We start from the raw sequence: 24,977 nt of genomic DNA, 5'->3' as shown, positions 1-24,977 counted from the left end.
GTGCTGGTATAAATGTTATCCCCGTACAGGTGGTGACCTTTATCCAGCAGTGGGAAGATCAGTTCCCGGACGATGTCCCCACTAACTCCGAGGATGGGGGGGGGCATCTGGGGGCTGGATTCGAGTGTCCCTTCCTTCATACACTCTAAGGGTACGTGCACACTGCGGAATCGCGAAGGATAACCCTTTGTGCATTCCGCAGTTGGCACCCGCCGGCGGACTGATGCAGGCGCACGTCTCCGTCCGTGTCGTAGACTCCATTCTATGCACGGGCGGATTCCGCTCTGCGTCCAACGTGTTGATGGAATGACGGATGATGGAATCCGCCCGTGCATAGGATAGAGTCTATGACACGGGCGGAGACGCGCCCCTGCATCAATCTGCCGGCGGGTGCCAGCTGCGGAATGCACAAAGGGTTATCCTTCGCCATTCCGCAGTGTGCACGTACCCTAAATCTGTAAGTGTACCCTGAGGTACTCTCACAGAGTTTGTAGAATTTCACACCATACCGTGATCTCTTATTGGGACGGTACTGGCGGAAAAGACGTGTCTGGGGGGCAGCGTACGCTACGCTACTCCCAGACACGTCACTGGATGATGAGGAGGATGAGGATGAATGGAGGAACAAAGGATCCCCCCATTCATCCTCACTGGCTGTTTCGGTGTCGGAGGCAATAATAACGTATGCGTCCGATACCGAAAACACCCTGGGGGTCATCTTTATACGGGGATTGGTATATAGGGTATGTAGTGGTGTAGTGTAAAACTTTATTCAATGTAGTGTGGTGTAATGTAGTGTTTTTTTACGTGTTTTTTACAGTAAGTATACAAAAAAAACCTACGCCAAAAATGGTGTTGCTGATAAATGCCGCACTTATGTTCGGCACTTATCAGCAGACCGTGGCAGTAGGATATAAAAAAAAAACCACCCTACGCCAAAAAGGAGGAGTTGCTGATTAGCAGCGCACTTTCGTGCGATGCTGATCAACACTCAGCGGCGATAGGGTGCGGAAAATAGAAAAAAAAAATTGGGGAAAAAAATTTTTTTTTTACTACATTCTGAACATCCCTGTAGTGGCTGATACGTGTATTACACTTATCAGCCGCTAGGGGGCAGCAGAGCGCAAGATCCGAAAATAGACGACGCTGGAGCCGGAAAAATACGAAAAAAGACGACGCTGGAGCCGGAAAAAGCCGATCGGGACTCACGGAAGAAGCCGAAGTCCCGACAAGATGAAGAGGACGCCGGGAACCCGGAAGACGCCGATCAGGACCCCGGGACAGGTGAGCAATGTACAAATACCTGCTCTGGACCCCTCAGCTACCTAGCTGAGGGGTCCGGAGCAGGTATTTATTACTTGTGGGGACTTTGATCGCCGTGAACGGCCGGCCAGCCGGCCGGCCGTTCACGGCGATTGGGACGGTGGTACCGTGACCACCATTACTTTTTACAGTAATGGCGGTCGGTGCCGTCCTCGGACAGCACCGACCGCAAATTTTTTCCGGGTCATCGGGCCACCGATGGCCCGGAAAGGTTCCGATCGCCGCTATGGGCTTATCAGCCAATAGCGGCGATCGTCGGCATGGGGGGGGTTAACAACCCTCCATGCCGACAGGGAGAGATGGCCTGCTATGTATTATAGCAGGCTATCTCCCCCGATCGGGACCCGGCCGGCCGCGGCGCCCGTTTAAAGGGCGGACGTACCAAGACGTCATGGGTCCTTAAGTGACAGTGATCCATGACGTGCCGGTACGTCATGGGTCCTTAAGAGGTTAAATCTGGTAATGAGTGATAAAAATAAACAGGAGATAAACTGGTTTGCAAGATTTTCTGTAAGTTCCTTAAACATTAGCTACGTTTACAGTGTGTTTTTTTTCTATGCGCATTTTGTTTTCTAGAGCCTTTCTGTATTTTATGGGAGTATTATGCATGCTCTGTTTTCACAATAGGTGTTTATACACACAGAGAAACATGCTTAAAAGAGCTGTACTATGTTTCCTGTAAGTAACATGCATAGGGAGTCCGATAAGCGGCTAAAGGATGAAGCTTAGCTAAGAGATGGATTTAAAGGGGTTGTATACTGTTCACACTCAGTGTCCTCTTCTGATGTAGCCGGTGTCCCCCACTGACTGCAGAAACTCCACTTCGGAGACAAACTTGTCTCGGGAGGGGCAGCCTACTCAGCCAATCACAGACAGATGGGACAGTCCCACGGCCAGTCATTGGCTGAACAGGCCTTCACTCCTGAGACAGTTTGGTCTCAGAAGTGGAGGTTCTGCAGTCAGTGGGGTACAGGGCTACATCAAAAGAGGACACTGGGGGAGTGTGGGCAGGTAAGCATAGGATGTTTATTGTTTTCTATGCACCACCAGCAATACATATAAAAAACAAAATACAGAACGCTGGACAACTGCTTTAAAGTCTTTTTTTTTTTTTTTTTTACAGTCAGGAAATCCTGATCAGGAGACTTCAGGAAACCATCAGTATTCCCTGACAGTAATCAGTATTTAAGAAACCATTGGGAGTGCGTACAAGATTTCCTGATCAGGAAAAAAAAAATGTATTGTAGTGTCAGTATTTCTGGACACTTTCCTGATCAGGAAATCATCAGAATGTCTGAATGCTCCTATAGACTTCTATAGGGGCATCTGTTCAGGAGATCCGGATGAAAATTGGACAGGTTCTATAATTTCCTGACCTGTATTCTTAAAAAGTGTCAGTGAAGAAGGCCTTACATTGTCTGAAAAAGGCTGACCGTGTCAGTGTAAACATTATTGACAACTGAATAGTAACGCCCAGTTGTCATTAAAAATAACTTTAGACATGTCATCAGGCATGTCAAAGTTATTGATCACAGCAGGTCTTACTGCTGACACCGCTGTGATTGGGAAATATCGCCAGGGAGAGAGAACAGCAGCAGCGCGATCCACTTCCCGGCCATTCGCTAATCCCGACAAAGTAGTCTCAAGTAGGCTGATGACATATCAAAAGTTAGTGACCCTTTAATTGCCAGGAGGAATGGAACGATACATATATTGTACAGTTTAGAAACACAGATGTGTCAGGAGAGATGTCAGTACTTTATATGGCCCAATTCTGCTGCCTGCTTTGGGCAGTCTGACATCGCACCTGCATGCGTTGGCATTGACAGCCGCCTAGTCATCGGTAAATACATACTCCCTGGTAGCTATTACAGCAGAGAATATTCCCTTACAGATGACTGGTTCATCCATCACACTACACAAGACCTGCTGCCTAATGCACATGGGGAGAACCCAATCCCCTCCGTATAGTGGGATCACATCTATACAATACAGTCAGAGTTTGTTGGGAGATCTGCAACTTTTCATATTTCTTGAAAAAAAAAATGCACTTGAGGGGAATCTGGCATTAATGTGACCCATACTAACCTGTTTGTATAGGCAGACTTGTATGGTGATGCTGAGCTCAAAAATGTCACCGTTTTCCAATTGGTTACTCCATAATGGTGATATGGACCAAAAACCTTGTATGCAAAGGCACAGGGACTGTCTACATTGCACTGAGCAATCCAATTAGCATATTAGGTTTTTGGCCCATATCTCTAGAACGGCACAACCTATTAAAAACACAGGACAATGTTGGGCTCAGCATTCCTGCCCAGATCTGCCTGTACAAAGAGCTTAGTATGGGCTATGATGGATTCCCTTTAACTTATGACTACATGTATCCCTCTGCTGGGGCCCAAAACAATAAGCATTAACCTGTAGGGGAAGTGGACAATAAGGGTTAAAGAAGAAGTCCCACAAAATAAAAATAAAAGAATAAATAAATAAAAAGGCCGGCAGGGGGTGCAGGAAAATAATAAACAAAGTATACTTTACCTATCCTGGTGCCCCATAGTACCACTCCAGTTGAAAGCAGGTGGTGTCCTGCAGCTCTTCCAGCTGCAACGTTACGTACCCAACTGAGTGACTGCACACCCAGCCAATCAGTGATGGACAGGACACTGCTGCAGTCACTGAGTGGCTGGGCAGGCAATTGATCAGCAGGGCTGTGGTGTTGCAGCTGGAAGAGGTGGGTATATGACGTACCCCGATTCCAGCCGTAGATGTTAGCCGGTGGCTGTCAATAGGACCCAGGAATGGCACAACAGAAGCACAAGTAAGTTTACTTAGTTTATTATTTTACAGTACCCCCCCTGACTGCCTTTTTTCAATTTCGTGGAACTTCCTCTTTAATTTTCTCTGCAGTGCAACAATGGGAGAAATGAAGTATAACATATATGGGTCCTCCAAATGGAGAAATACTCTTTGTTGCAGAGCATGGTATTAGGAGATCAGTACACAGTGCAGTTAACTTGTGATCACAGAGAAACGGCAACAATAAGGGGTCAACTACTCAAATGCAGTAGTAGCCATCCCTTCATATAGACTTACTTAGGCTGCTGAGTTGTCGGATGATGGCTGCCAGCGTATTATTGGTCACACATTCTAGTTCACTGGTGATCCCATCCGGCACGGTTCCCCGGCAGAGGTGCCTGGGTTCTATATTTCTCTTGACCAGCGGCATTTCTTAGTAACTATAGAGGAAGAAAGAAAAGACTGTAAGAAAGTGGCATCAAAGTTATCTACACAGAAAATGACTATTTGCCTGGTTAAATTGAAAATGTCGTCTTATAATCGATATCTTTCCGCAGTTAGAATTGATTTCCGCTGAGTTCCGGCAGTAGTTCATGGATCTATACAAAAATCATTTCTTCAATCCATGTCTGGCTAGAGGGGATGTTGAATCATCAGGGAGCTTCATCATTATATATATATATATATATATATATATATATATATATATATATATATATATATATATATATATATATATATAAAGCTACAGTACAACCATAATGCTCTAAAAGCTGAAAAAAATAAGTTTCCTCCAATGGGTTTTCCTGCCAGACTTCTACATGTATCGTACAGTTGATCCAAAATAATAATTCCCTTCGTTCCACTTACATAGATCACATAAAGAACCACATTTTATATTTCTAAACTCATGACGCCCCCTTGAAGCCTACTTTACAGAAGGACAGTAAACAGCAAAGTAATAGAATATTAGGATGCAGTGAACCATCAGGGGTGCGCCAGGATAGAAACAATATAGATCCCCTTTCTTCATAGATAACTGGATGTCCCACCCGGGACAATGTAAACCACAACTTCCCTTCTTCATGTTTGCTGACTCCATAGAATCGGTTGGAGTTTTCTATTAATGTCTGCAGAAATACTTATTTCTGGACAAAATCTGCATGATTTCGGCCATCCAAGACCCAACTAGGTAAGCAAAGTGAAACAGTAACAGGCGGTATCTTACTTTTAAGCTTCGCTCTTGGTCTCTGTAACATATTCTGTCATATTTGACACAAATAGTAGCATGGGACTTGGGGCTATCCTTCCCGAACAGACAGACGCTCGGATTCCTCTGAACCTGAGCATACGGCATTTGATTACTAGTGGCTGCAGAAGTTGGATGCAGTCCTAAAGAGTCCTGAAAAACATGGATGCAGCCTACGGCCGGGTTCACACGTTGTAAAACACCGACTGTTCTGTGACTCGGCCGGGTTTACAGAACGACCAGTGTCAGTGAAGATCATCCCAGCCAGTACTGCAGATAACTTCATTTGTGCTAAACTGGGATGTGGTCGCATCCCTGTGTACCCGCATCCCAATTCACCATAGCACACAATAGAAAGTGTGGCTAGAGCTGCATTTTTTACTGTGTTAACTGACAGTTCTGTGCAGCTGCTATTCAATGAAAAGCGACCGCAAAAAACTGGCAAGTGAGTTTTTCGTGCGGCCGCTAGGGATCGAGGCCGGAGTGTATACTATGTGTATACACTCCAGCCTGAATTCCATTGACTGCAGTGCAACAAACATTTTCTATTAATCAAAGCTGTTGTTTCAAATCGACAACAAAGGCCATGATTAACAGAAAATTTATGTTGTGTGAACAAAGCCTATGACTGCATCCAACTTCAGCCACCAGTTATCAAATGCCACGTGCTTGGGTTCAGTTGAGCCCATGCATACCCAAGGGGTGTGTGTCTCTCTCTCTCTGTTGTACTATAATCCCCTACAAAGTGGGGAACAGGGACCATCAAAGGACAAGGGACCCTGTGAAGAAGTAGAAATCCTTCTGGAAGTGACTTGCAACAATCTGAGCTGAATCATGGAGGACGTACTTGTCCAAGACTGAAGAGTTTATGCCGCCCCTGGCATATGCCAACTCCCCTTATTGTTCTGCCATCTAGGCTCCTTATTGTTGGCAAGCAAACAAACAAAAGACCTCAGGGTCGGCCTAGTAACTTGTTCGCTCCCGACCACATGTAGATTAAAGTATTAGGAAAAGAAGATGCTGACGTGTTAATCCTCTTCTCATAGACACTGGTGCTGAACTTCTACCGACCCAGATGGTGCACAAGGGGGTCTCAGGAAGATGGGAGCTACACATTCACTGCGCTCTCTACCATACCAGCTGTCTGTGATACCAAGTCGTTCTACCCCTGTCAAATACACAAATGGCTTTATTGGGATTAAAATAAAAAAAAAAGCTTCACTAATTCCAATCAGCCACCATCAAATGAGATCCGGAGCTGGAAAGCGGCTAATAATAACTAGTGGAATTAGAGAAGGTTGGTAGACAATGTCCCTTTAAATCTGCTGAATCCTGAGCGTCACTGCTGCAGGGCCTATTCCCTGAAGGTGCCGAGTCGTTTGTCAGATTTTTGGAATTGACTTTGTTTATAGATATTAGTACATGGCGAATAGACAGATGAATGCTGACTGTAGAGGACGAGCAGAGCGAACCAGGAGAGAGTTTGATTTTTCTTTTTTTGAAGGCCAGCAACAACTTCCGTAGGCGGCAGAAAATTACTCTGGGATTTGTCCGGCCCTGTGTAATTTATGATAAAACAAGAAACGTACATCTCACAGAGTTACTGCATAGAAATTACAGGTCTGCTGATAGGTGGGTTTTATGCAGCAGTCTGCAGAGGATATTTAAAGGAAACCTGTCATCACTTTCATGCTGCCAGAACCATGAGTTATTGGGGCGGTGTCTGAAGGCTTCTGTCTGCCCCATCGGTCTTGATTGATAGATTTCTCTCTATACCCAAACAGGGATAGATCTATCAATCAAGTCTGATGGGAGAAGTCTTCAGGGCAGGGGTATGACAGGGATGTAAAAAACATCTGGGGCACCACACGTCCCTAGGCATGTTTTATTCTCTCTTCAGGCCTGCAGCCTGTGAGTGGTAGGGACGGGTTCCTGGGCAGGCACAATGTCATATTACTAGTGGTTGACAGCTCCTGCTCCGCAACTCTACATCAATGCAGATGCAATTGAGGAGGCAGTTACTTGGAGATCCGGACCACCTGGGTCAAAATCTGGGGTTATTGACTGACTTATGGTTGAGATGGCATGAAAGTGATGACACATTCCATTTTTTTGCAATCCTTACTTGTTAGAAAATTTCCTTAAAAGGGGTATTCCAAAATAAACTAACTTAAAACTTATCGCGGGGTGTCCGATTTCTGTACCCCCCGGCAATCACCATACCGGTGCACGGCTCCTTTGTTTTGAATAGAGCCACGGGTACGGCACGTACCTGCGGCTCTATTCATTCCTATGGAGCTGTCGGAAAAGAACAGAGTGCTGTACTGGGCTCTATTCATTCTCTATGGGGCCACCGGAGAGAGCAGAGTACAGCACTTGGCTCTTTCCAGTAGCTCTATAGGAATGAATAGAGCCACGGGTCATGTGCCGTACCCATGGCTCTTTTCAAGACAAAGGAACCATAGGCTGATACGGAGATCACTGGGGGGTACAGAGGTCGACCACTCGCCACCTCTTACCCCTATCCTGTGGATAGAAACAAGTTTAGTTTTATCTTGGTATACCCCTTTAACTATAAACTGTATACAAATTGTCCCCCTGCTGGGGTCTCCAGCCATCAGCTTTAATCTGTAGGTAAAAACTTGCAGTTATTGCTCACTTTCCCTGCAGCGCCACCACAGGCCAAGTAAAACATTACACAGTGACCATTTAAATCAATATGTTATCAGTGTTAGACAGGACAGGGCAGGTATTTTAGGCCTAGGATAAGTATTTTCAAATTTTAGCCATGCAAACAGTTCAGGGACAACCATTGCTTCTACAACCTATACCCTATAAACCTATAGAAGTATATATATAGTTTGCAAACAAAGAATCCGCTCAGTAGAATATCAATACTATAAGCATGACCATCCAGTATACAAAGAAAATTAACAATGGTGATGCACAATATCCCCAAGACACTGCTGCTTAGTACATTGTCTATGTATCCAGGCATATAAGAAATGCTGGGTCAGGTAGGTGCACATAGGATAAGCTAAAAACCGCTGGTTACCATGGCGATGAGAGCAAAGGGCGGCAAATTATTGCCTTGATTTAATGGCGCACACCTGTTCTATAACAAGACGGAGCGATACCACTCTACAATCACTTCACAGGCTTGAAAATGAAAGGCTATGGATGCCAAAAACGTACATATAACACTAGCTATACCCGTAATACAGATAAACAGCTCAACTAGCAGCGCTGCCAAGAGTACTGAGGGTGAAAGAAGATAAAGCGTGTGCGTCTATCCTGTATTTTATATGATTAGAGATAAAGACTAGGAAATAGTAATAATAGGCAATAATATGCACTGTATTACAACGTTACATATGTAATATCAAACATTCTGTAGGTTAGCAGGAGGGAGGAGAAGGATGGAAAAAAGTATTACTGCTAGATCAGACTACGTTGTGTTTGTAGTCTGTTACTATGGAGACAGAAAAGGCTGCACAGGAGCTGTAAACGCAAAACAAAAAATATACGTTTTTTCTTTTTTTTTGAGTTGAGTTAAACAGTTAAACAGGTTGGCATATTACTGTGTGTGTGTAGTGAGTACTTTTAAGGGTGCGGTCACCTTAAAAAAAGAATTACATACGTCAGAGACATAACGTTTTGAATGGTTGGAGAGTGTTGGAATTCAAAACATTTGGATTATTGATACTTTTTCATTGAAGGCGGTGGCACTTTCGCGGGCGGAGAGCGGCGGCAGCAGAGGAGCACGCGCTGTCCCATAGAGATGCTATGACACACTGAGGCAGGCGGAGAGTTACGTCATGGAATTCCGCCTATTTTAATCAGTGTGAACATACACTTAAAGGAGAAGTCCCGCCAGACCCATTTTGTTTAGCAAGTGCTGGGAAGGGGAAGGATAAAAGAAATAACATGCTTTTACCTCCCATGCTCCATCACTGGTAGCCGCATGCCGCTACTCTGGTCCCCAGCCGCTTCCTAGTCTGAGCAGGGACCAGGTTGTGACATGCCAGGCCCAGTGAGCAGCCGTAGTAGGGTCCCGCCTCAGCCGCTGACTAGTTGAGCGGACCTCGCGTCAAAACCCGGGTATGAGCATACCAGGAAGCGGCCAACCCGGGGACCGAGCAGCAGTATGCGGCCACCAGCGTTGTAGCGGGGGAGGTAACAGTTGTTATTTCTTTTATCCTCCCCAGCACTTGCTAAAAAATGGGTCTGGCCGAACATCCCCTTTAAGCCACAGCCAGAGAGCTTTTTGCAGCTTCTCTCTCCCAGAACAAAGTTGTTGGACTGTGATTTCCCATCATGGCCGAACCCTATTTCCACCTCCATCATCTGTCAGTGGACAATTGGAAGAGCCCCATACACATTATACTGACAGACGAACTCGCCACAAGCGTCAGGTACGGCCATCTAAAGCCTAAAAGGTGTATGGAGACCTTTAGCCATCAAAAAAAAAAAAAAAAAATCAATAAAAACCCCTAGCTTCAAACATACCGTATCGCAGTGGATTTGATGGTGAGGATCCACAGCAGATATGCAGAAGGATTTGATCTAAATAACTGAACACAGCATCAAATCTGCGGATCCTATACATGTGAACGCACCCATAGGCTGGGTTCACACTACGTATATTTCAGTCAGTATTGTGGTCCTCATATTGAAACCAAAACCAGGAGTGGATTAAAAACACAATGTTAAAATTGAGTGGATGGCCGCCATATAACAGTAAATAACTGCCATTATTTCAATATAACAGCCGTTGTTTTAAAATAACAGCAAATATTTGTCATTAAATGGCGGCCATCCACTCAATTTCAACATTGTGTGAACAGAGCCTTTCTGTGTATTCAATCCACTCCTGGTTTTGGTTGCTATGAGGACCACAATACTGACTGAAATATACTGTGTGTGAACCCAGCCTAAGGGTGCATTCACACTTACAGGATACGCAGCATAAAATCCGCTGCGATACAGTGTGTGTGAAGCTACCCTAAAGCAGTTTTCAAATATTCCTAACTTTGTGGATCTCTCAGAGCTTTGTAATACACTTACCTGTGAAATAATGCGTCAAACCTTGCTCACTGCTGTGGCACATTGACTAAGCAGCACCCCTTCAAAAAAAAAAAAAACCATACTAATGTATTATCTAGTTTCTTTTAATTTTTTTTTAAAGCTTCACCTTAAAGTCTAATGCACGTTGCCCCATTACCACTCCGCGCCAAAGACAGGATCGGGTCCCCTCCTGGGAGAACAAGGAAATCTCTCCCCTAGAAGTAACCTGCTCTGCTTCCCCTGTTACTTTGTGAGAGTTGGAAAAAAAAGGAGACCGTTCTCTTGAATTATTTACAACTACAGTAAAAAATAATTCATGAGGCATCCGGAAATATAGCGGAAAAAAAAAAAATCAATCATGGCTTTTCGAGAAAAGAGGAGAGGATCAGAAGAACCAGAGACAGATGAGACCGGATCCCCGCTAACAGAAGTCGTAAATCACACTCAAATTTTAAATTTGGGATTTGAGATTACACGTGGCACATTTTGGGGGAAAGAAGCTGTCCCATTCAGTCCCATTCAGATAAGTTTTATGTAAATTTCAGCCACTAACACTCTTGACAGGGCATTTGCATAGGCAATCTGAAAATCTCAGCCAAAGTCTAATGCACATTAACTGTACGCTTCAATGATGTCTGTGAAAAGAGAAATCCAGATAGTCTGCAAGCCGAACCCTCCTCCCTCCATTATCTCATCACTGAACTATATTATCCAGCAGGCCTAGCTGCCAGGTATTGCCCCGGGGAGCTATCAGTGCCTGGCTATATATTATTCAGCGCGTCCGTTCAATACTCACATGCATTATTTATGAGCTCTGTACGTTCAGCTGGAATTGCTCTATAACTGAATGGGGCATACCCAGTATGTTGCATCCGCCCAAACTTTGTTCTTGTCCATAACCCTTAGATGACACTGTGCCAAATTTTTGCGTTGGTTGGTTGCCAGAGAAGGCTGACTGAAGTACAGTTGATAAATGTGTGATGCCCCGGGACCCCCACTGATCAGAGCGTCCTTAGTGGATGGAGAGGTAATGTGCAGCTGTGTGGCCACTGCACTGTTGACTGCTATGGGACTGATGAAGACAGGGGCGATGCAAGCATGCACTACCATTCCATCCAAGTGTCACCCTGGGATCTCCATTGTCTCCATCAGTGGCAGTGCCGGCAGTCAGATGCTCCAGTGATCACACATTTATCCCCTATCCTGTAGCTAGGCGATAAATCTGCTAGTGGGCCAACCGCTTTAAAGCTACTCTGTACCCACAATCTGCCCCCCTCAAAAAAAAAACAAAAAAAAAACGCTTGGATAGCTGCTTTTAATCCAAGATCTGTCCTGGGGCAGGTGATGCAGTTATTGTCCCAAAAAAAAAAACAACTTTTAAAACTTGCAGCGATGTGTCAAATTAGTGTGGCCTAGTGTTTGTGCCCTAGGTCTGCAAAGCCTCTCCGTCCCTCCTCCCCACCCTCTTCACCCCATTAGGAATGCCATAGGGCAGGATTTCTCCTATTCATTACTTGTCTGAACACTTTACAGGTGCCTTAGCGATCCAACACATGTGCATCGCTTAGACAAGTGCTGAATAGGAGAAATACTGGCCAGGTACATTCCTAATGATGAGGAGGGTGGGGAGGAGGGACGCAGAGGCATTGCAGGCCTAGGGCACAGACACTCCAATCCACTGCATCACCTGCCGAACGGACCCCAGGACAGATCTTGGGTTAAAAGTGGCTATCTGACGGTACAAGTGGTTTGGGGGGGCACATTGTGGGTACAGTGTCACTTTAATGTCAATATCGGGGGACCAGACAATGTTCTAATTGTACGTGAGGATCCCAACTTCTTCTGATAGCAGATAGCATGAAAAAGATGGAGCAGATAGCTGGGTCTTAACATGCCTGATCCCGGATCTCATAGAAAATATAAAACCAGCAGAAGCGTCTGGCAGCGGTTCTCACCAGTCAGTTTAATGGCTGAGTGTATGTGTAAGGGAGTGTCTGGAAGAATCTGGAGCACCAATGGTTGCGTGTACAAGGAAAAAGACTGCAAGCAGATACTATAAGACCAAATGAAGCGACCAAAAACTGCCATGGCTTCAATATGGCTTTGGATGGAGGCGGTTAACATATCTGTACAAACCATGAGCATTGCAAATCCACCCTGATTTCTGGCTGGAGTGCAGCCACTCATCGGCCGTATATACAGGAGCTCATAAGGATTCAGTGCACTTTCCAATTTTGGAACTAAGTGATGATCCGGAGGAGATGTCACCCCACATTAGCACATCTACCATACACGAGCTCGGGAAACAGAAGGATCAATTAGATTCATTTATAGCATCAAAATTAGCCCGGCTGGATAACGTCCAAGAGGAAATCTGCGCCCAAACCCATGATTATTGAAAAAGACCTTGTAAGCAGACACCAAAATTACATATGAGGATTTCTGATGGCAGGCTAGGTAGCTTCAAAGTACACCGCTGTATAGGGAAGATGGCTATTAGTGGTGTGATCCCGTCAGATGGTGCTGAGGCAGCTGAAAGGTACGGTGTAATCTATAGCCGGCCTGTGTAACACCACCGCTGCCAGCACAGACGCCTAATGCTGATCAAACCGGATATCTTGGCAGCATTTGCCGTTCAGCACGTTGGCCGGCTAAACAGAAAAAAAAAAAAAAAAGCGCTAAGAGCTTCAAAATGAACAAGATGTAATTATAATTGTGATGTGTCAATGCTGGAGGAAGCCGGGGGCTGAGATCGCTGCCGATTCAAGAAACTTCACGAACACTTCCTCAATGGCAAGAAATGTATTAGCACCAGTTCCAAGGAATTCTCTGCCATCTATAATGGTGCAGATTACCAACCAAGGGCTGCCAAGGCACAGGGCAGCTATCCAATCCTAACAATCGCTTGCTTGTCGTTTACAAATGATGAACGGCCTATTTAGCAAGCCATTATTTCGCGTGTTAACTTAAAGTGATACAACCATCTTTCCCACCATCTCTTCTGTCAATTATACAACCAAAATCTATCTAAGGGTATATTCACACTGAGTAATATAGGCGGAATCCCGCGTGCTTCAGTGTCTCTATGGGAGGGCTCGTGCATCTCCGCTCCCCGCTCATAGAACTGACATGTGAATTCTTTGAGCGGAGAGCGACGGAAGTGGAGGTGCGCAGAGACACTGTGTGACACTAAAGGTGGTATTACACGGGCCAATGGGGGCCCGATAATACCTGTAAACATTGTTTACTGGGCCTATTGCACGGCCCGATAATCGTTTAACAAGGGCTGCGAGGACAGCGTTACCGATGTCCTTTCAGCCCTTGCTTAAACCATATACTTTACCTATCCACGCTCCAGGGCTGCTCCTGCGGTCCGCTTCTCCCCGGATCCTGCACGCTCTAGCTTCAGAGTGGCCTGTCAGCTGACAGGCCATTCTGAAGCTAGAGCGTGCGGGAGTCGGTTAGCGGTTAGCGCCCGACAAATATAGGTTCTAACCTATATCAACAATCAGCCGGTTATCGTTGTCATTGGCTGATCATTGTATTTATTACACGGAGCGATAATCGGCCGAATCAGGCCAATTCGGCCGATTATCGTTCCGTGTAATAGTACCCTAAGCATCCATTTACACAGAAAGATTATCTGACAGATTATCTGCCAAAGATTTGAAGCCAAAGCCAGGAATAGATTTGAAAAGGAGAAATCTCAGGCTTTCCTTTATGACCTGTTCTCTGTTTATAGTCTGTTTCTGGCTTTGGCTTCAAATCTTTGGCAGATAATCTTTCTGTGTAAATGGACCCTAAGGCACCCACCTATATTACCCAATGTGAACATACCCTAATGCAGCCTATAGCTGTCTATCTTACATCCACCTTCCAATATAAAGCTATTCACCCATCGTTCCTTCATCGTCCATCAACCAATCTAATGCTACCCCCTCCTGCATCCACTATCTGATTAAAAGCTATCCATCTATCTTACGCCCAACAGCCTATCTAAATCTATGCAACCATGGTGCTCTCTGCTGCCACCTGTCAGGAACTGTCCAGAGCAGGAGAGAGTTTCTATGGGGATTTGCTGCTGCTCTCAACAGTTCCTGACATGGACAGAGGTGGCAGCAGAGAGCACTGTGTCAGACTAAAGAGAATACACCACATACAGCAGCTTATAAGTACTGGAAGATTTATTATTTTTAAATAAAATTAATATACAAACTTTCTGTAACCAGTTGATTTGAAAATGTTTTTTTCATTTTCTTCAAAGTACCCCTTTAAGGTCCCTATACAATTTTAATAACTGTTGGCCAGTTAATGCTCTCTCTCCTGTCCTCTTTTTACACATGTGTTCATGTCTTCACTATGGAGAGGGGTCAGCCACCGCCAGGAGGTCAGGCAGTGAAAATCAATTACGTCCAAAACCAGTGTCCGCTGACATCTGTATTTTAAAGGGTCTTTCCATAAACTATAACTTTTACCTTCTTGCTCCTTTTTGCAAACTAAACACACACTCCCAAAGCTGCCATAAAATAACATCAAAGTGCTACAGCACATGCTCATCCTATTAACTCCATAGGGGAATCACTGTGCGCACTCCTATTAGGAACACAAATCCAGCCATAGACTTAGGGCCCTATTCCACCGGACGATTATCGTTTGCATAATCGTTAACGATTAACGATCTCAAACGACCGCTATTGCGAAAGACCTGAAAACATTCACTCATTTCCATGGAACGATAATCGTTACTTATGATCGTATTTGTGATAGTTTTTTCTTCGCTATTTCTTCGCTATTGCGTTCGTATCTACTGTCAACGACCGAACGACGTCTTATTCAACGCGAAGGATTTGCGAACGAGCAACGATAAAAATAGGTCCAGGTCTTATAAAGCAATCAACGATTTCTCGTTCGGTCGTTAATCGTTAACTGCATTTCAACCGAACGATTATTGTTTAGAGTCAAACGATTTAACGATAATTTGAACGATAATCGTCCGGTGGAATAGGGCCCTTAGTGATGAATCAGGAACAGATACACTGCACATACCTGGCTACTAGCAACAAAGGTCAATGGTTACTGGGACCAGTAATTCTAACCAGTGTCTATTTATTTAGTTCAGCAAACTCTGCACTATTCCCAGGCTGGCAGGACTACTGTAACCCATTGGGTGACAAGTAATTGATGAGCGCCCTCTACCCCTCTGGGAGGTTCACCGGGGATATTAGGAATTCTGGAGGCAGCGGAGGCCCTGTCTACTCCAGTAGAAAAGAAAAAAGATTTCCCACGAAAAGCTTTTCTAAGGAGCAAAAAAACTGAATGGATGAATCCTATTAATTCTCCAACACAATAAAATGGAAAATTCAAAAGAAACAAGAAGGAAAATAACCGACTATGGCCGCCTGTATGAAACCAGAAACCAGATTATCATGAAGATTACTTTTCCTCAAGAGACATACACAAAAGTGCAAAAGTTTTAGGTAGGTGTGAATAAAGTGCTACAAAAAGAAAGATGATCCCCGCCAGGCGCTCCAATATTATATTCTGCAGCATGACGGCCCCGAACATACTTCTGTCAGCCAAACTCCCTGCTTGTAGTGGGTTCAGCTGTCAGTATAAAGTGTATGGGTGTCTCCTGAGACTCCTCGACAGACGTGATGGAATTTAACCACCCGACCCCTTTGTTTCTGGAGAGATAAATAGCTGCCAGAACAGTGTGGCCTCCCCATAGAGAACACAGGAACGTTCGCTGTATCTAACATTCATGTTCATGGGAGGACAGGGGAGATAAATGTCGTCTGGAGGTGTACAAGGACCTTAAAGGGGTTGTCCAGCGAAAATCTTTTTCTTTCATATCAACTGGTGTCAGAAAGTTATACAGATCTGTAATTTAATTATTTTAAAAAATCTCAAGACACACAGAGTGCAGAGGAGTGAGAAAGAGCGAGCGAACGAGAGACAGGGAAAGGAAAAGAGAACAAGAGCCAGAGAGATGAAAGTGTGAGTGGTGATAGAGAGACAGAAGTCATCTTGTCACTCTGAGCTCCTCCATATTGTGGTTTTGTGAGGAGAAAGAAGGAAAAACAAGGGTGAGGCTCAGCCTCCCTGGTATCTGGAGGGCTGGGGGGCCACTTCTGGCTCTGTCACCCGCTCCCCTCATACCAGTCTGTGGGCAGGACACGTATTGGATGTCGTCCTCCTCCTGATCTCTCCTCACCAATTATGTAAATGTAGATACAAGTGAATACTGTGAGAACAATCCTTCAGAGGTCCAGGGGCTACAATCAGGAATACCGTGGGAAAAGGAGGACACATTATTATTCCTCCTGGTCACTGAAAACTTCTCACTCAAGACCTAAAGTACAGGATCAGTGCGGGCACGACGGATATAGAAACTAGACTACATGATGTATTACATAACATTGCTCAACTCATCAGAAATACATAAAAAGACGGTATATATCAGCGCCGACTCCGGATGCAACAGATAAAACTTGCCCATAGACTTTAGGTAATCAGCAATAAGGTCCCTGGAATCTAAGGGCCCTATTTCACCGGACGATTATCGTTAAATCGTTTGAATCTAAACGATAATCGTTCGGTTGAAATGCAGTTAACGACCGAACGTGAAATCGTTGGTCGCTTTATAAGACCTGGACCTATTTTTATCGTTGCTCGTTCGCAAATCGTCCGCATTGAATAAGACGTCGTTCGCAGTAGATACGAACGCAATAGCGAAGAAAAAACGATCGCAAATACGTTTATAAGTAACGATTATCGTTCCATGGAAATGAGTGAATGTTTTCAGGTCTTTCGCAATAGCGGTCGTTTGAGATCGTTAACAATTATGCGAACGATAATCGTCCGGTGGAATAGGGCCCTAAGGGTCCATTTACACAGAAAGATTATCTGACAGATTATCTGCCAAAGATTTGAACCCTAAGGGTGGTATTACACGGGCCGAGCAGGGCCCGATAATACCTGTAAACGAGCAGCGATCTGCTAGATCGTTGCTCGTTTACTGGACCTATTACACCGCCCGATAATCGTTTGACAAGAGCTGCAAGGACATCGTTACCGATGTCCTTGCAGCCCTTGCTAAACTGGCATACATTACCCATCCACGTTCCAGGGCTGCTCCTGCGTCAGCTTCTCCCGGGGGTCCCGCGCGCTCTCTAGCGTCACAGCAGCCTGTCAGCTGGTAGGCCGCTCAGCCAATCACAGGCCGGGACCGCCGCGGCCTGTGATTGGCTGAGCGGCCTATCAGCTGACAGGCCTCTGTGACGCTAGAGCGCGCGCGGGACGCAGGGAGAAGCGGAAGGCAGGAGCAGCCCTGGAACGTGGATGGGTATTGTATATCGTTAGTCGCCGGCCACGCACCGCTATTACACGCAGCGGTGCGCGGTCGGCGCCCGACGAAAATAGGTTCTAACCTATATCAACGATCAGCCGATGATCGTTGTCATCGGCTGATCGTTGCATTTATTACACGGAGCGATAATCGGCCGAATCGGGCCAATTCGGCCGATTATCGTTCCGTGTAATACCACCCAAAGCCAGGAATGGATTTGAAAAGGGGAGAAATCTCAGGCTTTCCTTTATGACCTGATCTCTGTTTATAGTCTGTTCCTGGCTTTGGCTTCAAATCTTTCTGTTTAAATGGACCCTAAGGTTTGTGGGATCGACTGGGCAACCCCTAAGTCCACATGCACACCTCCATGCCAGCCCCGAGGTGGGTGGGTGGGGAGTATGAATCGGTGTGGAGGGCAGCTTCTTGTGACCAGAGGTATAATGCTGCTGCCTCTGGCCACAAGAGTGATTTGCAGGGTTGCCTTACCCTGCCAAACACAGCGCAGCATTGGGAGCACATACAGTTAAAGGGCCAGAGTCAGAACCGACTCGTACTTGGCAGAGTGCTGATACTGGCTATCAGTACAGCCAGACAGTTTCCAGATCTGCATCCAGAGCTGTACGGAATTCCAGATGCCCAAATATGCTTGTATGGGGGTATCAGTGCTAGAATTCCAGCCAGAAATAGGACCTGATCTATATTTTTTCACGGTCCTATTTTCAGGAACCAATTCCGTGCCCAATACAAGCCTATGGGTCAGGAAATGTATCCACACATTGAGATAAAAAATCTGGATGAATTTTCCTGATGTGTGCATGGGTCCTCAGTCAAGGGTGTGAGAAGAGGGGGGGGGGGGGGGGGGGGGAGTGTAAAAATGTGTATGCTAGAATGACTTTAAAAGGGGTTTAAGAAGTGGGAAACAGAAGAGAGTATGACTGCAGGATCAGACTACATAGGGTTTGTTTGTAGTCTGTTACCATGGAAACATATAGACACTGTGCACACAGTGTAATGGTATTTTTATTTTATTAAATTGTTGCGTCATCCTGTCTGACCTCATTCAGCCTGAAAATGAATGATGTCGCAAGTTGCTGTAACCTGAAAATGACCTGATATCCATCCAAGATGCCCTTGAGACATGTTAAAAGTTTTGGTTAGTCAGGGTCTAGGAACAGGAAGAAGCGCACTGCTTATCGCTTCTCTCCCTGCCTTGCTGCCAACGTTCCATGCACGGTCCGTAAATACAGATGATTATAATTCCAGGAGTTCCAAAACTGTTTAGCACTACTGTACTGACAAGCTGTGTTAGTACAGTAGCACAAACATCTAAACAGTTTTGGACCTCCCAGCATCATAGGGACAAATCATGAGGTAGGGAATCTCTGCTCTCCAGCTGTTGCAAAACTACAACTCCCATCATGCCTGGACATCCAAAGCTTTAGCTGTCCAGGCATGATGGGAGTTGTAGTTCTGCAACAGCTAGAGAGCCAAGGTTCCCCACCCCTGTGATAAATGATGCCTGGAGTTCTGCATTCCGGTCCATATTATTGATAATGTTGATTTAGGGGTATGCTCAAAGGTCAAACTTGACCATCAGGTACATTTGCTTTATTATGACCCATGTATAGAACGGCGCCAGTGCCATGGTCCGTTTTTTGAACTGCGGCCTGATTCCTGTGTACGGCACCGCTCTTTCCACGGGTACTGAAGCACTGTAAACTGGCCAGCCCGCCCCCAGTGGGTGAAAACCCCCGCCTCTCTAGGATGCGGCTTCACTGATTCTAATGGAGCTGCGTCATAGAGGGGAGGGGATTTCCTCCCACTGGGAAATTTTCGCCAGACTTCTCCTTTAAAGTGACTGTACCACCAGGCCGAGGCTGAAGCACTAGAGGCGGCCGACCCACCCTTAGTGGGAGGAAACCCAGCCCCTCCATGACGTGACTCCATTAGAATCAATGGAACCCTATCATAGAGGGGCTAGGGTTTCCTACCACTAAGGGTGGGTCGGCCGCCTCCAGTGCTTCAGCCTGGGCCTGGTGGTACAGTCACTTTAAGCTACCTTTACACCTTCAATAGCTGTCAGTCAAAGATTCTACCAACAGTTCGCTCTCAATCTCCCTATGCACATGAATGACCCTCACAAACGAACATTCATGGGTTGCCTATGGAGAGTGGAGGAGTAAGCCACTGCCAGCTCTAGTGGTGGATTATCTCCCCAAGAACAATAGGGCCAGGCAATGAAAATCCGAGACACGTAACCCTTCTCTATCCCATCATCATCTACCTGGGGGAGAGCTGTAAACCCGTAGAGTCCAGAGCCATCTCACAGCGCCCTGGCTACTTTTTGCATGTTGCTACACGGTTGTTATAACCAGCATCATGGTCCTTTCTTTACTCTTGCCCGGCCATAACCAGTCTGACTTTACTCCCCGCGCTGGGAATGCTTAGAGGACATAATGGATTTGACATTAAATATTCACGGCGTGCCACCGACTTCTGCACAGTGACAGGTTGCATTTTGGCAGATTTCTCAGCGACGTACCACTTTCAATTCCCAGGACTTGTGAGGTTCGGGGGAGTCAATGATACTCTGTGGGAGGGATCCGGAGCGCACCTGCTCCACCGCACTCCACACTAAAAGGATTCCAGCTCGGCTCCTCCGCAAATCGCGTGAAGTGATGCAGAACCCTTCGGGTGCCAGTCTTACCCAGAAGGCCGTGCACGCTGGCTGTATTAACACTCGCACTGCTGAACTGTTCGAGTCCCCTTTGGCTTCCTCCATCCTAATCCCAGCCACAGAGTGATGGGACAGCTGGGCCGCTGCATGCTCGCCACATGGTCATCCCCGGCAGGAATTCCTGAGGACACGGCCGGATCTGTGCGCTCAGAGACTATTGTGCAAAGAGCCGTGAGATCTCACCGGACTATGAATGAGCAGAACAATGTGCTGTCTGCTCCCTATTCACACTCCGCTTCACAGGACATGAAACTGCCCAGAGACCCCCCCCCCCCCCATGCAATCAATATCAATACCAATGGCTCCATAGGCAACTCTTGCAAAACTACAACTCCCATCATGCCTGGACAGCCTTCGGCTGTCCAGGCATGATGGGCGTTGTAGTTTTGCAACAGCCGGAGAGCCAAGGTTCCCTACCCCTGCTTCCCATGCATGGTCCACGACTCTCCATCAATGATTTTTTTCCTATGGACACCCCCTTTAAATGCTACATCAGTCGTCATAGCAACTTGCCTAAGTTATTGTTATAGAGAACAATTCCCCAACATCCTCCATAACAATAGAGCAGGCTCCAATGCAAAGCAATGGTCAGCAGTGTGCAGATTAGAGAGATTACACACAGTGCATAGAGGTGACTGGTCACAGGCCTAAGCAAAGCAGAATAACAACATCACCATCATCCTCCCCCACCCCCTGCGTGTCCCCCGGGGGGATTAATACTGTACAGCCGTCCTTGTTAGGGATGGAGAGCAACCCCCTCTCCCTGCAATAGCACAATAAAAGTAACATGACAAAAACGCACCGTGTAAACCGCAGCGACAATACCCGGCCGTGCTCTCCCCGCTTCAAGGAAGGATAACGGTGCGGCGGCTGCTGGCGGTCACTGCGCTCCCCCCGGTAATCCCACTCTCCATCACTGTCCTCAGCGCTGGCCGCTCGCACAACGCTGGGTGGGAGGGGCAAACTCAGCAGCCGTGACGTAGGGCTCTCGAATCGACCAATCCGAATGAGGAGGCGGGGACTCGCCGGCCTCCGATTTGGAGCGATTGCTAGATGAACCAATAGGAAAACGCAGAGAGATTTCTGCTGACCAATGGCATGACAGAAAGCGGAGTGACGTAAGAGACAATGTTGTGTAGCGGTTTGTGATCTAGTTGAAGCTGCAGGGCAGTAGTAGTTGATGTACATGCTAGGATCACATGTGTGCGCAATGCATTGTTTACTGGCCCGTTCAACTACGTCTACAAAACTACAACTCCCATCATGCAATAGATATAGAGAGAGAACAAGCAGAGTTCCCTAGTCTGTGGCTCATCAATTATTGCAAAACTACAACTCCCATCATGCATACATATTAGATAGATAGAACAAGCAGAGTTCCCTAGTCTGTAGCTCATCAATTATTGCAAAACTGCAACTCCCATCATGCCCATACAGCTTTCAGCTCCCCAGGCATGATGGGAGTTGTAGTTGTGCTGCAAGATCCCCAAGTATAGTAACACTGGCTTTGTTGCCCATAGCAACCAGTACTCCACCCAATCTGGAGACAACAGTAGGGGGAAAGTGGCCATGTTTTTGTAGCGCTGGATAACCCCTTTAGGGCACAAACACACACAGCAGATACGCAGCAGATTTGATACTGTGTTCAGTTATTTAGATCTAATCTGCTACGTATCGCAGCAGAAAATACGCTGCGTATAGGGTGTGTGTTTGTACCCTTAAAGGGGTAGTGCGGCGCTAAAAAATTATTCACAGAATAACACACATTACAAAGTTATACTTTGTAATGTATGTTATGTCTGTGAATAGCCCCCTTCCCCGTGTCCCACGACCCCCGCCCATGTACCCGGAGGTGTGGTGCATTATACATTACCTGATCCGTGTCGAGGGCCGTCCGCCATTTTGTGCCAAACGTCATCTTCGGACGAACGGACGAATCGCTGCCGCCGTCCCCCCTCCGCGTCACAACTGTGCTCAGCCGCGATTGGCTGAGCACAGTTATGCTCAGCCAATCGCGGCTGAGCATCGGATGACGCTGCAGAGGGCGGCCGGCATTCGGAACAGACGGAGCTGTTCGCCGGCCAGCCGAAGAAGACGTCACTGACTGAAGATCGGAGACAAGTCGGCACGTGACAGGTAATGTATAGCGCACCACACTTCCGGGTATACATGCGGGGGTGGTGGGACACGGGAAGGGGGCGATTCACAGACATAACATACATTACAAAGTTGTATAACTTTGTAATGTGTGTTATTCTGTGAATAAATCTTTAACGCCGCACTACCCCTTTAAGCTCCATTTACTTCAATGGAACTGAGTTTGAAACCTCACCCAATCTGGAGACAAGAGAGGGGGAAAAGTGGCCATGTTTTTGTAGCGCTGGATAACCACTTTAATATTGATAGCCAGGGTCCTGCTTACATGCTGTGTCCAGTTATGACCCAAAGATATACTGAATGTTTTTCAACCACATTGTATATCAATCAGCTCAGCTCTTTATGCTCCGCCACAAGGGGCTGGCAGATCCGGCTTCCCATTCAGTGTGACAGTTCCCCTTTAAAGTGACCCCCCAACCCTGTTCTTTTAGCCTCTGGGTAGAGAGATTCCAGCTTCGCCTCACTCAGCCTGGCTACTTATTACCTATATGACATGCTTATTGGGATATCAGATGCAGAGGATATATATGGCTTTCTGCAGATTTCCTTTCTTATCTTTGTGTTGTCTTCCATTTGAGGAACACCGTTTGGTACAATATTAACCAGTTTAGGCAATTATAGGTGAGCTGAGAATGGAGGACTGCAAGCACTGGTACATTGTAACAAATGAGAAAATAAAAACAGTATATAACCACTACACCATACCATACATTAACCATATAGCAGTAGATTCTAGCTGCACTCTGGCCTTCCAGACTATATAAGTAATTACTAGAGATGAACGAACCTCAAGCTCGCTAGGGTTCGGGTGCAGCTCTAAGGCTGTCTGGAAGACATAGATACAGCCATAGACCATAGTTTGTCCATATTTTCTAAGACTGCATCCAACTTCTTGCAGAGCGTTTGGGGTTGGAGGAAACATAGCGTGCCCAAGGTTCGTTCATCTCTAGTAATTACAGTACAGTTATATCCTGTTCTATAGGTGACATCAGAGTTGCTCACTTACATTTTTCTTCTCTCTCTGACCCAGACGGCCATGAAGAATTTCTTCAGTCACAAACTTTCCCGTTAAGATCTTTGGCTCCTTACTTCTCCAGCACCCTTTACTCCTCTTCTCCATGCTCTCCATACATTAGCAGTACTACCCTGTGCCTGCTCCTGCCCCCAGTGCCATCATAATTATGGTCACCTCCAATACCACCATGAAGTAATACTGCTCCATATAATAACAGCACTGTGTAGTGCTATCACTCATCACGTTAGTAGTATGCTTACCTAAACCCATTCCTTCTCGGGGTATAGGCCTCGTATTGTATCATGGTTTTCGAATACAGTATATGGGTATCCTGAGGATGACCATACAGTTCAAAGGGGGTAGTTAAAGTTGGGAACCTCTGTTACATTTCTAACAAAAGGATGAGAAGGACGCTGTCTCACATCTCCTCCATATATATGACTACCTGGATAACCTCGCCACTGCACACCCTTGTCCTTGTTTCAATAAGAATGCAGCGTAAGGGTTAATACCTGAAATGTGGTGCTCTAGTCATGGTCATATATTATAGCTGGATATGTATGATAGGACCTTTAGAAGAGTGCCCACCCTCATGTGTTATTATGTGGAAATCTGGTTAGATTTCATAGGAGGAACAGTTCTATTCTAGAACCCTGACGGAATCCAGTGGGGTGTATCAGGGTATCAGGTGCCAGTGGTGTCCATCGTACAATTTTCATGCCCCTGCAACCTAGATTTTTTAAAATGCCAGAATACCTCTTTAAGGATGCACATCTGGCTGTAATTAAAGGAGTAGTGCGGTGAAAATTTTTATTAAAGTGTTGCATTGCCCCCACAAAAGTTATACAAATCACCAATATACATTAATTACAGGAAATGCTTATAAAATGCTTTTTTCCCTGCACTTACTACTGCATCAAGGCTTCACTTCCTGGATAACATGGTGATGTCACTTCCTGGATAACATGGTGATGTCACTTCCTGGATAACATGGTGATGTCACTTCCTGGATAACATGGTGATGTCACTTCCTGGATAAAATGGTGATGTCACGACCCGACTCCCAGAGCTGTGCAGGCTGTGGCTGCTGAAGAGGATGATGGCAGCGGAATGCTCAGTGTCCCTCCAGTGTCCTGTGTCCCTCAGTGTCCTCCCGCCATCATCCTCTCCAGCAGACACAGCCTGCACAGCTCTGGGAGTCGGGTCGTGACATCACCATGTTATCCAGGAAGTGAAGCCTTGATGCAGTAGTAAGTGCAGGGAAAAAAGCACTTTATAAGCA

General features: G+C 46.0%; 2 protein-coding genes across 5 annotated transcripts in view; both read right to left on the bottom strand.

Moving 5' to 3' along the window:
* Positions 1 to 21,462, bottom strand: part of WASF3 (WASP family member 3) — a 37,116-nt gene extending 15,654 nt beyond the window's left edge. The window contains exons 1-2 of one of the 2 annotated variants that reach the window (XM_069972059.1): positions 21,326 to 21,462; positions 4,420 to 4,562 (exon numbers count right to left, since the gene is read on the bottom strand). In XM_069972059.1, the coding sequence (XP_069828160.1) occupies positions 4,420 to 4,552 (133 nt within the window). In that variant the 5' untranslated portion in view covers positions 4,553 to 4,562; positions 21,326 to 21,462. Of the gene's footprint in view, positions 1 to 4,419; positions 4,563 to 10,438; positions 10,484 to 21,325 lie in introns of those variants that run through there. The other variant, XM_069972060.1, reaches the window with a different exon arrangement.
* Positions 1 to 24,977, bottom strand: part of RPL21 (ribosomal protein L21) — a 407,337-nt gene that overhangs the window by 267,306 nt on the left and 115,054 nt on the right. The gene's annotated exons all lie outside the window — the stretch shown is intronic.

The sequence above is a fragment of the Dendropsophus ebraccatus genome, chromosome 5 (genome assembly GCF_027789765.1).
Source record: "Dendropsophus ebraccatus isolate aDenEbr1 chromosome 5, aDenEbr1.pat, whole genome shotgun sequence".
In the NCBI taxonomy this organism is placed as follows: Eukaryota; Metazoa; Chordata; class Amphibia; order Anura; family Hylidae; genus Dendropsophus; species Dendropsophus ebraccatus.
The sequence above is the reverse complement of the archived record's forward strand: the minus strand, read 5'-3'. Positions and strand labels throughout refer to the sequence as shown.